At 43.7% G+C, this 12,567-nt stretch overlaps 2 protein-coding genes across 5 annotated transcripts in view; one reads left to right on the top strand and one right to left on the bottom strand.

The window, feature by feature from the left end:
• Nucleotides 1-5,880, top strand: part of rpap2 (RNA polymerase II associated protein 2) — a 21,196-nt gene extending 15,316 nt beyond the window's left edge. For both annotated transcript variants that reach the window (XM_039816909.1, XM_039816910.1), the window contains exons 11-12: nt 902-970; nt 5,518-5,880. In XM_039816909.1, the coding sequence (XP_039672843.1) occupies nt 902-970; nt 5,518-5,662 (214 nt within the window). In that variant the 3' untranslated portion in view covers nt 5,663-5,880. The remainder of the gene's footprint in view (nt 1-901; nt 971-5,517) is intronic.
• A 1,511-nt stretch (nt 5,881-7,391) lies between these two features.
• Nucleotides 7,392-11,814, bottom strand: gfi1aa (growth factor independent 1A transcription repressor a). Of its 3 annotated transcripts, XM_039816916.1 has the most exons (7): nt 11,727-11,814; nt 10,352-10,550; nt 9,981-10,235; nt 8,953-9,356; nt 8,542-8,679; nt 8,193-8,358; nt 7,392-7,873 (listed from the first exon to the last, which is right to left on the bottom strand). In XM_039816916.1, the coding sequence occupies exons 2-7, from the start codon at nt 10,461-10,463 to the stop codon at nt 7,695-7,697; spliced, it is 1,254 nt and encodes a 417-aa protein (XP_039672850.1). In that variant the 5' UTR covers nt 10,464-10,550; nt 11,727-11,814; the 3' UTR covers nt 7,392-7,694. The 3 variants fall into 3 exon arrangements, with proteins under 3 accessions (XP_039672850.1, XP_039672851.1, XP_039672849.1); XM_039816917.1 differs by lacking the exon at nt 11,727-11,814 and having other exon boundaries at nt 9,981-10,184; nt 10,352-10,661; XM_039816915.1 differs by lacking the exon at nt 11,727-11,814 and having other exon boundaries at nt 10,352-10,661.
• Between the last annotated feature and the right edge of the window lie 753 nt (nt 11,815-12,567).

A 12,567-nucleotide genomic window follows, 5' to 3' on the forward strand; every position in this document is an offset into this window, starting at 1 on the left:
CTCGGTAAAACAGTATTATCTTGCGCATGTGCAGAACGGATCGTGTAGGCAGAACGGATCGTATACCGACAGTATTGTCAAACAAAACGGAGGCTAGCTCGCCACTCCCTCGTCCCCTCCCCTCCCTTCGACACGTTAAACCCCCCCCCCACTCTTGTTTATGTTGCCGTTTGTGGAGCCTGGGCTGTCTACAGAGACCGCGTTGTTTTTTTACAGTGTGTTCAGGGGACCGGCAGCCAGTGGACAGTGGGGAGATGTTTGCTGTATGTAACAAAAAAAAACGCACGCACAACATCGCTTACAGCACCTTTTAAGTAGGCTCACAGACCTTTCAGTCACCACCTCGTCGTGGGCCCAAGCTAATAAATCCCCTTTCTTACTTTCACCATTGTTGTTCTTTCTTCAAAAGTGTTTTCAGTTTATACAGCCACGATCGAGTAGTAGTCAGTAAATTGGTTTGTTAAAAAAAATCTTCCAAACTTGCACCAGAATTGAACATTTCCTGCCATAGAAGTCCTCTGTGTTCCCATTGGCTGGTTAGGATGTTTTCAACAGGAGTGCTATTAAATCACTGTGCAGCGAGTAACACCTCCAGCGTCCTGTTTCCTGGAATTCTCTTTTCTGCTGTCAGTGGCCGTGCTGACAAGAGGCCTGAACCAAAGAGCACGCACAGCGCTGTCACAGCGGCATACATCACTGCACTATTGCAGCCGGTGTTCGCTCCGGCTTTGTGCCCATTTTGTTTTCCTAGTTTACTTATCAGAATCGGGTGATTTTTTGACGCCTGCCTAAAAATGATGTGCCTTTGTGGTTGGATTGATCAGCAACGCATAGACACGTGTTCTTAAATGACATTACTCTTTATGTCATGATTGACCAGTCTTTTTTCTCAACACCACAGGTTCAGCAACACAAACATCATCCATAAAACTCCAGAGTGGACCCTCATCGCCATCGTGCTGCTCCATCTGTAAGTTCATAGTGTGTGTGTGTGTGTGTGAGAGAGAGAGAATGTGTTACTTCAGGGTTAAGAGGATGCACCACGACAGCTGGACTGTCTGCTCCTCAGCTGTTGAGGAGAGTAGTTAGAGAGAATAAAGATATGACAAGGCAATCAAGGTCCATTGTTTTCCAGGGAATACACCCACTCAGCAAACTTGAAACCACTGTTCTTCACTGCTTGGGTGTGTGAGACTGTTTGTGTGCGAGTACATGAACAAAGTGTGTTTTTCTACATCAGGTGTATCCCGTGAGGAATAATCTAAACTAAAGCAATATAATTAAAGTCTAAATGGACAAAACCAAACTCTTATGCAGTAAATGTTGTGTGTTTCATGTAAGACGTCGTCAGGTAAACAAAAATCATTGGTACATATCGGAATCAGAATCAGAAAAGGGTTTATTGCCAAAGCAAGGAATTTGCCTCGGTGGTTGGTGGCATACATAAACAAACAAACATATTGAACATTAATATGAAATAAACAAATACAGAACTAAAGCTGACATTATATTAATGTTATGCTATCATTTTCTGTCGCATTAGCGGATTGATGAATCAAAGTGACGCAACAGCTTCTTGGTCTTCATTCAAAGAAGAAAACAAGTCAACTTTTTTTTTTTTTTAACTGACTTTGGATTCACTTTCAGCTTCATGGTGCTTTTGACAAGATGCTGCTATATGGCGCGGCGTTGTTTCTAGCCCACGCCATATGGTGTGTGTGTGTGTGTGTGTGTGTGTGTGTGTGTGTGTGCGTGTGCGTGTTGCTGGCAGTTCATGGACAGTTCCGTGCTGCTCCCGCCTGAGTACACACGGACGCCTCATGGCCTTATCTCCACCTGATTGCCCCTCTCCAGATCCGTGATCCAGGGCAGAAGGCATACACAAGCAGCCCTGTACACTCTCAAGTTAAACACACACACACACACACACACACACACACACACACACACACACACACACACACACACACACACAGAGTTCCTCTGTATACATCCAACCAAAATGAGCACTTTAAATTGCCCCGGCTGGGAAAACTTTCACCTGATGCCCGGCTGACTCTGATTTATTACTCCCTCGGTGGCCCCCAGGTCAGTTTGTTTCAATATCATAACTTACATTGTGAGCTCTCTTGAACTTAACAAAGGAATACAGTAAGTGTTGTGCAGCTTGACGGCCAGTAAGTAACACAAATCTATAACTCTTAAAGTGAGGGAGCCTTGTGACCGCAAAAAATGTCCTTAAATAGCATTAGATAAAAAATGATTAGGCTAGAATGAAATAGATTTTACATAATTATCCTACACACGTGCTCAGTAATCTTTTGCGTGGTGATCAAACTTTTTTCGAGCTGCAGTACTGGGAGATTTGTTATCCGTTCTCTATGGCTTTGGCCTGATTGTATGTGTCTTGTGATGTTGACTGTTAATGTTGAGAGATACATGTTTAAAACTACTGATGTTATCTGACTGATGAACCACTTAATAAACCTGTGTATATATATTTAGATATTGTGAATTGTGGCATGGGGAGCCACTCCATGGCTTAACAGTCTGCTTTTTTTTTTTTTTTTTTTACCTTTTGATAAACGGCCCAGAAACATTTAGTATTCTCTGTGACACGTGTCCCCCTGCTACTCTATGATTTCGTTAGTTCCCTTTTTAACTTCAAGCTTCTCCATCCTTCCATTCCTCCATCATGAATAATTTGGTGTGCCGCCTTATCTGTCTGCTGCATGGCAGCTGTGGAGCTAGTCTGGCCTCTATTGTTCGGGCCAGCTGAATAATGGATGCCCCCCCTGCAACACTAGACCCTGGGGTGAACCGGAGATTAACCAGCAGTGCACCTCCACACAGGTACACAGGACAGGTAGAGGGGGAGGGGCGGGGGAGTGGGGGGTTACAGAGGTGACGGAGATCAGGTGGAAGGTTGCAAATGGTGGATTTAGAGCTGGAGGTAAGCACTCTTTACTCGGGGGGGGGTGTTTGTCTGTGCTGATTTGATGGATCCCGACACAGTTTCTGTACAGATGTGAAATTCCATGTTACTGCAGCAGGCATAATGACACTCGGATGCCAGTTTATTAGGTACACCTAGCTAAGAATGAAATGTCTCTCATCTCAGTCTTCATTCTCAGTCATCTCTGTCAGGTTCATACATGAGGTCTATTAGAGGAGGATTTGGGTCATCGAGTGTCCTGGTTTTGAGCAGGTTTTTGGAGTATCCCGGTTATGAATTGCACATGTATAAATCTCGCATCCCGGCTTCAGAAACCTGGATATGCCAAGCCGGAGTGCTCCACTACCAAGATACTGTGGCAACACCTTATTCTGGGTTTCTGAACATTCTCCTTTCATAGAGAAATGAGGGGCCGAGATGTTCAGGAACCGCGACACAATCGGAAACCTGGTTACTGTTATTCAATTCAGTTTCATTTATACTGTCAAAATCACAACAGACGTTCTCTCAGGACACTCCTAGCCCATAGGACTCTTCTCATTTACAGAGACCCAACAGTTCCATTACATTTCTTTTAGCTGAAGCTTTTACGCAAAGCGACTTCCGATAGGCGCATTCAATCACGAAGGTACAAACGCAGAACAGCAAGAATCACGTAGAAGCACATTAGCCTCAAATAAGCCAAACTCCAAAGAGCCACATGTAAGTGCAATTTTTTTTAATTTAATTTTTTTTATGACCGTCATCTCCTTGGCCAAGGTGCAGTCGGAAGAGATGTGATTTTAGCCTGCCGCAGAATAATAATCATTATTACCCCAAGAGCAATTGCACACAGCAGAGAGGTAAAGCACCTTTTACCAGGCAGAAACCTTCAACCAGATAATGTGTACAGGGAGACGAATAACCAGGTTTCTCATCTTCAGTGTAAACGTCATATCCTATATAATATAAGACTCAAAACCAGGATACTGATGTGCGTGTAAACGCGCTCATGTACGCAGTGAGCGGAGGTTTATCTGGATGACTGTGCAGAGTCAAAACTAGAACCCCCTTTAAATCCAGTGCATTGCTTTTTTAAAAGACTCGATCAGGGGTTTACTCATAAGTTATCCTTATGACTCAGTAGGTCTGTTTTCTTTTAGAACAACCTGAACCCTTGGTCAGCACTCAATACCTTTAGTGTAGCGGATCCTGTGACACAACTTGGATGGATTACACTTTATTGTCCCTGAGGGGGAAATTTCTCTTGGGCATAGTGCTACAATCTGTTGCCTCACAACACAAACATGTAGCAGAGAAACCTAAAGTCAACATAAGACCTCTTAGGACACGAATGACGTGTGCAGTACAGTACAACATCGCAAAGAGTGCTGGTGTATTTATAACACTTTGCGCCGTTGTGCTAAGATTTACTATTGGAGTTCAGCAGCTTCAATATGAACTTAACAGCCTGATAATAACTTGACATTGTCTGACAAGGATGTGAGCTTTCAGTTTTAGGATATATGCGTCCTAAGAAATGTAATTTGTGTCACTTTATGAGGTTTTTTAACATTAATATGAGTTCCCCCCAGCCCGCCTATGGTCCCCCAGTGGCTAGAAATGGTGATAGGTGTAAACCGAGCCCTGGGTATCCTGCTCTGCCTTTGAGAAAATGAAAGCTCAGATGGGCCGATCTGGAATCTTCTCCTTATGAGGTCATAAGGAGCAAGGTTACCTCCCCTTTCTCTGCTTTGCCCGCCCAGAGAATTTGGCCCACCCATGAGAGAGAGACATCATGGCTTTCAAACGAGCAAAGTGGCAGTTGGTCAAGGCCACACCCCCCCCCCTTCTCCTCAATAGCTAAAGACACAGAAATGGCACATCCTAAGGAAAGCTCATTGTGGGACTGGCTCTAGTGGCTGTAATTCTGCACCAAGGCTGAATTTCGGGAAGAGACTTCAGATACAATATTAGGGGACCACTAAGGCCTATATAAAAGAGACTTCAGATACAGTATTAGGGGACCACTGAGGTCTATATAAAAGAGACTTCAGATACAGTATTAGGGGACCACTAAGGTCTATATAAAAGAGACTTCAGATACAGTATTAGGGGACCACTAAGGTCTATATAAAAGAGACTTCAGATACAGTATTAGGGGACCACTAAGGTCTATATAAAAGAGACTTCAGATACAGTATTAGGGGACCACTAAGGTCTATATAACAGAGACTTCAGATACAGCATTAGGGGACCACTAAGGTCTATATAAAAGAGACTTCAGATACAGTATTAGGGGACCACTGAGGTCTATATAAAAGAGACTTCAGATACAGTATTAGGGGACCACTGAGGTCTATATAAAAGAGACTTCAGATACAGTATTAGGGGACCACTGAGGTCTATATAAAAGAGACTTCAGATACAGTATTAGGGGACCACTGAGGTCTATATAGAAGCATCCAAAAAGCACCATGTCATTGGACCTTTAAATGTTTTGTTTTGCTGTCTGGTATCTGTTAACAACAATAGCCTGGGGTCAGCGCGCGTGTGTGATTGTGCATCGTTTTGTGTTTCAGGTTGTCGGAGGTGTCTCCGGTGGTGCGAGAAGCCCTGGAGACGCGAGCATCAGCCGAGTATTTGAACACGCTGATGGAGGAGCTTGGTCTACAGGAGCAGGACCTTCTGAATTTAGTGCGGCTGTTTAAAGCCCCGGCACAATGACACACACACACACACACACACACACACACACACGCACAGGCACAGGCACACGCACACACAGACACAGATGCACACAGACACAGACCCACAGAGATGTGGACATATGAATACTAAACATACACTCAGGATCACTGACTGAATTAAATAAATATGTGGGTATCCGGCATTTTCTATGTTTGTTTTCCACAAATAAAGTTGTAATAACTTTTGAAACCAAAGCTCCATGTCCCTTTATCGTTTGTGATTACTCCTAATCTAGGATACAGCAGTAGTGGAGTCTAACAAGGTACATGTACTCAAGTATTGTACTTAAGCACAAACGTGAGGTACTTTTCTTCTCATTCCACTTTCTACTTCTGCTCCTCTACAATTCTCAGATGGGAAATATTGTACTTTTTTACTTCACTGCAATTACTTGACCATTTTAGTTACTGGTTACTTTACAAATAAAGATTTTACTTTTGGTATAGATTAAACTACCCATCCATATACACAAGTACAGCTGAAACCGATTGACCGAAGATTATTTGGGAACTATTTTGATAATAACTTCATGCAAAAATGCATAGCAAAAACATCTCATGTTTCCAGCTTGTCAATGTGAGGATTTGCTGCTTTTCTTTTTAAATAATGTTAATTTATTTGTAATATTGTTGAGGTTTGGACTGTTGGTTGGCCAAAACAAAAGTTGTTGTGAAGTCAGATTTTTTTTACAAACCATAAAATCGATTAATGGAGAAGAAAAATCATCAGATGAATCCATAAAGAACATAATCTTTCATAATCAATCCGATACAAAATAGTTCAAAAGTATTTCCACCCTCAACCAACTATTTGTTTTACTAACAACAGTAAAATCCGGCTTTTAAATGAATGCATGAGCAATAATCATCTAATGATATAATATGTAATAGTATATCAGTCACACATTTTTCTACATCGAGTACTTTTACTTTTAATAGCCTGCTTAAAGTGTTTTTCTGATTATACTTTAACTTAAGTGATGTCGAATACCTATTGCACCGCTGGCCTGCAGGCTGTTTGACTTACTGTCAATATTGTGTAGCAGCATAACTATACAGTATGTACACAATCTGTGGTGAGATATGTGCAAATCAGATCCTTGAAGTTTTAAAGCCCTGGTTGTTTAACCTCTCCTCGGCCAAATAAATCACACCCAGCTTTTCCCAGTGGAAGAAAAATAAAAAGCCATGTGGACCACGCTGCTTGTTGCTTGTGCTGGAGGAGCTGCTGCTGTCATAAAAGGGACTTCCTTCACGTGGAGCTTTATGGCACCATAATGTCATTTGTTATATGGGTATGTTAACAATGCGCCGTATCTGGAAATATTTGGTTTTGACCAGGTGGCGCACGCAACAAAACGTTTTTCTATTTAATAGTGTTAGATATAACTTGGAGCTGTCATGCAGATTGGGGACGTGATTGATGGCGGGCACAGCTTCTCGTTTCTCACAACGTCCCTACAATCAGTGGACGGAGGCAGAGAAGGATTTTTAAAAAACAGTTTAAAAACTTGTGTTGTTGTAGATTAAAACCTAAGCAGTCTAAATGATGAGAAATGTTTCCCTGTCATTGAGGAAATAATTAAATAAAGACGGAAATGTAAGGCTTGTCAGTTCCTAACTGAAAAAACTCCCCCCCGAAAGTTAATGTTTAAACCCTGACTACATAGGCTAATTGACAAACAGGCAGGATTTCTTGAATCGGATCATTTAAAAGTGATAATTTATTTGAGAAATTATTAACAATATGCAGCTTCGGAAAGCATATGTTTACAGCCTAACGGCTATGCTTTTTCATACTTATTAATCATGTAAAAACACACTCTATAAATAAACTTTATTTCCATAAAATCAACCAGAATATCTCAGGCTAAATAATTAACTACATGTAACAATAGGGGAAATAAGGGCAAGGCATCGAACAATAGAATCAAATCAAATAAAACACGACCATATGAATGGTCAGAGTACATTTAAAAAGTGCAGGATTTCAAAGGATCCAAGCGTGCTCATTTGAGTCCGTGCTGCGTCTCCTTGTGTCTCCGCAGGTCCACTTTCCTCTGGAAACCTTTCCCGCACAGGTCGCAGCCGAAAGGCTTGAAGCCTGTGTGTTTCCTGCTGTGCGTGATGAGGTTGGAGCTCTGACTGAAGGCCTTCCCGCACACCTGACACTTGTGCGGCTTCTCACCTGCAGCGGCAGAGAGATCACACAGTTGGGAAATGTCAATGTAGAGATTATTATAGGCCTTTTAATTGATAGGACAGTTGGGCGGTTGAGAAAGGGGGAAGACGTACAGCAAAGGGCCCGCAGGTCGGAATCGAACCCTGGGCCGCTGCCGTAAGGACTGAGCCTTGGTACATGGGGCGCACGCTCAACCAGGTGAGCCACCGGGCGCCCCGGTAAAGACATTTTTAAGCATTACGCACGGTGAGGCATTGACAAAATGGGTCGTTTATTATTTTTTTTTTTTTTGCATTTATCGATGCCAGTCTGAGCAGCGTCTCACCTGTGTGGATGAAAGTGTGTTTTTTCATGTCGGACTTCTGGTGGAACCTCTTCCCGCAGTACTGGCACGGGTACGGGCGCGTGTCCGAGTGGATGAGCAGGTGCGTGGACAGCGTGGAGGAGCGCTTAAAGCTTTTGCCGCAGATTTTACAGCTGAAGCTCCTTTCCTGTAAAAAATATAAAATAGCCTATCATTGCGGAATTCCTTAAAACGTTAGATTTAACTGCAGGAATACAGTAAAAGGTCAGACTGGTTAGGGACGTTGTGGTGGCAAATGCGTGATCCGGAGGCCTTTGTTTTCCAGGATGTGGGCCTTTGAGTTGATATAGCAACTTATGCAGAGGCCTACCTGCGAGTGAACCGCTCTGTGCTGATCCAGGCTCACTGCGTGTCCGAAGGTTTTCCCGCAGATCCCGCACTCAAACGGCCGCGTCCCGCTGTGCGACCGCCGAACATGGACCTCCAACCCGTGAGGCGTGGAGAACACCTTTGGAAATACGGATGGCATTTTTATTTCGCTTTCAAACTAATAAGGGGGAAACAGCCTATAGGCTACTGACCCCAAAGCCGGTCACACATTTTTATCTTTGAAATGACATTTAAATTAAACTTGAATATAATAGGCATAATAGCATACCCTGATCACCAATAAAACATCACTAAGATCATATGTAACATCTCACCAACCTATCAAAAGAAATGGGTTATTATGGTTTGGGTCACGTAGGCCTAAGGCTTCAGTAAACATTGGTTAACGTACCTTGGAACATTTAATGCACTTATAGGAGCCACTTGACTCGATGTTAGAGCAAATTAAGTCATTTTCAGACTTGATCTCCGCACCGCGTTGCTTCTGTTTTACATCCACATACAGCCCGTCTCCGGCCCGCATCCTGCACATTTGGTGGGCCGTTGAAGGAAAGTCCTGGTAGCATCCGGCCACCTGGCCCCGCTGTGCGTAAAGCGGCTCGGCGCCGCTGTCCTCTGCGCCGTAGATGCTGACGGGTAAGCGAGGCTCCCTGGGGCCCTGGAGGTGGCGATGATATGGGCCCTGAACCAGATGCCTCAGCTCAGAGCCGGAGTACGCCGTCCAGGAGTAAGGAAAGAGCGGGATGTTGAAGTGTTGGCCGTCCTCGGCTGCTGGAGTGGAGCATTTCTCTGAATCTGGAAGTTCATATGGATTTTGTGTGAGTGGATATTCTAATTGATAAATGCGATCTGTAGTTCATGACGTGTCTTCAAATTTGATCGTTTGGAAATGGCATTTGGCCTTACTGGAAATGGCGTGACAAGCGTAATAGTAACTTTAGACAACAGTTAACAACGGAAACTCTCAAGTCCCCGCATCAAAGTGTTGCAGCTTACATTTAACAAATAGATAGCTGTGTGCAAGAAGTGTAAAGACTGATGACTGACAAGATATTTGTCTTGTTTTCAATGAAAAAAGTAGGCCGTTATAACATTTGCATCCATTCATCCCTATTTGATTTACAAATCTTTTTTTACAATTTATTCATGCCTATACTTGATCTTGGTTCTTCTTCATAACAATCAAAAAAGTATTAACAGTGCTGGAAATGTTCAAAAGATGTTACCCACTCATAAAGCTGATATGGATTGAAAACTAACATTTTAAATGTAGCTATACAGTATATAAGCTCACTGGTCTAATGATAATGACACCCTCACAGTCACAGATATGCCTGACACGAAACTTTGCGTTATCTTTTAATACTCTAGTGACACTTCTCAAAAACAACTGTAGAAAAAGTCTGGATGAAAACAGACCTGGCGAGGAGGAGGGAGACGGGGGACGCCAGAAATCACAGTCGGAGGATCTGTCACACACGCTGCCTCCGCAGCTCAGCGGGGAGCTGGAGGACAGCGACCCCGGGGACAGCAGCCTGGACCCGGGGGACAGTCTATCAGCGCCGCCGCTCACATCCTCCTGCGGCTCCAAGTTGGACTCAAACCCCGCCTGAGATTTGGTATCTAATGACAGCAGAGGAGAGCAATGAATCCGACGAACTGTGCAACTGGTGTCTATTTGTAGATAGAGGAAATTAAATCGGATGTGAAATCATTTCCACGGGGACGAATCGCTCTCACTGGCGTTATTAAACAAGTTTCCCTGCGTAATTGCGCACAAATGAACCTACCTGCGCACACGTGTGCCAGAAAAGGGTCCAGTCCACTGCAGTCGTCGTGCAGGTACCGGGGCTGGTGGTAGCTGTGGGCCCTTTTACTCTTCACCAGGAAAGACCTCGGCATGTTGTTGTTGTTTTTGGTTTCGATGCTGCTCGCGTCTGAAATCGTCCACTCCACTTCACTCCGCTCCACGCTGCTCTGACTTTATCTCTGGACAGATTGGAACACTACTGGTTGTCAAGCGAGACTGCGTTGGGATTTTTGGCAGGCTATTACGCATGCGCAGAGAGGCCGTATCGTTTACCAGGTGTCGCGGGGCAGGTGGCCAAAAGCGGGACCACTATCCCCTCCACGAAGGATCCCGGTAGATATGGGACTGGAGAGGACGTATTGTATGTCCTTGATCGCAGTAAATGTGACGGAGGAATCAGACAAGAGGAAGTTTACAGGGATGTTTTATAGAGTTTACTTTATGCTTATGTTAGCTAAACTAAGGCTTTAACAAGTTGAGTGTGTGATATGAATAAACCGATAATATTACCACACGGTAGACTTTTCTTAAAAAGAAAAACAATTTTTTTTAATCTATTATTCATTTCCAATTGATGTCCAGTTGGAAAAGCTGCTTGAACATCGCAATCAATTAAAATATTTAAAACCGAGATTGGATACGTGCGCTTGCCGGTCTGCCTACAATGCTACAGAGATTCCCGTTACCAGCGGTGGTCATTTTTGAACGATCGTCAAGCCGAAGGATTCAAACAACGGGCCGGTAACAACGTCATTCGTGATGATGCGTACAAAACGTGCGTGTTGTGGTTGGATCCACGCAGGCAGAGCGTGGCCGTGATGGATAAGAATGACCTATTTGTTGGACTGGTTGTAAATTGATCCTGTTAATGAGACGCGCACGGCCGCTCTGCCCAACAGCCTGCCGGTGGGGAGCCCAAGTATCCCTTTACAGTTAACACTGCTTCAGCTTACCCGCGCTGACTCCAGCCGGACCTGACTGTTTTACATCATTAAACCCCCCCACACCCCCTCCCGGCCCACGCTCAGCCCCAATTAGGCCGTCCACTGAAAGAACATGCGGAATAGGATACGCCGAGTGCCGAGCGGAATGGTGAAAATAGGATGAATGGAATTCTTCGTGTACGAAAAAAAAAGTTTTCAGTAGAAATCTGTCTGGCTCAAATCATGGCGAAGATTTGAGCGCTGCCTCCTCGTTCAAGGTCGGACCAAAGCAAAGCGATATCGATTTATTTTTTTCCCCTCCGATGTGGGAACACAGTTTGTTTGATGCAGCTGCAACAAGTTAAGAGAGCTGCAAGCAAAGCGCAGATAGCCGAGGCATATACAGCTGAAACACTTGTCCCATACTCACACACAGCACTGGCGCTGCAGGTGTCCCGGCTCTGAGGACCATACACACACACACACACACACACACACACACACACACACACACACACACACACACACACACACACACACTGTCCTGAACTTTGTCCACATTTAGTCTGAATATCAGTCACAAGCTGCAGAGAGACCGCAAAACCCTCTGCTCCTCAGACTGAGACACACACACACACACACACACACACACACACGCACACACTCCCTCCCCTCTCACTCTCAGAAATTAATTTTCATGTTAGTCAGCCATGACAGTTAAACAAAAACACTGATTCGTGTTTTGATAAACGAGTCCATGGGTGACATAATCTTTGCACATTTGCATCAGTACAAAAATAAATCAGTTAAGTTGCTTTTCAGAATTTATTTCCTTTCATTAGTACAAGCTGTTATTCTCATTTAAAGTCTGGATTACTCTTTCTTTGTGGAATTATAAATACAAAATGTTAAATTTCTGTGACTCATTTCACTTTAGACCACATTTCATGTTGGTGATTGGCATTTTTCTCATAGCTCCTATCATGCCAGCACTTGGCCTTCATTAGAATGAATTAAAGTATGATTCTAAAAGGTTTCATTTGCTGAAAAGGGTCAAAAAACGTCCAACAAAATCTAATTCTCACCTCTGTGCGGTTTCTCACACAGAAGGCCACGAGCACAAAACCAAACTGTTAATTCTCTTTTTCACCTGCAGAATTGAGAGAATTTCAGACTTGAAAGCAAAGTTTAGTTCATGTCAGATTATTGCTACAAACACATGGCAACCTACAGTATGGACAGATCATGGTGGCTCACTCACATCTCAGGAAAG

Source organism: Perca fluviatilis, chromosome 11, assembly GCF_010015445.1.
Source record: "Perca fluviatilis chromosome 11, GENO_Pfluv_1.0, whole genome shotgun sequence".
Lineage (NCBI taxonomy): Eukaryota > Metazoa > Chordata > Actinopteri > Perciformes > Percidae > Perca > Perca fluviatilis.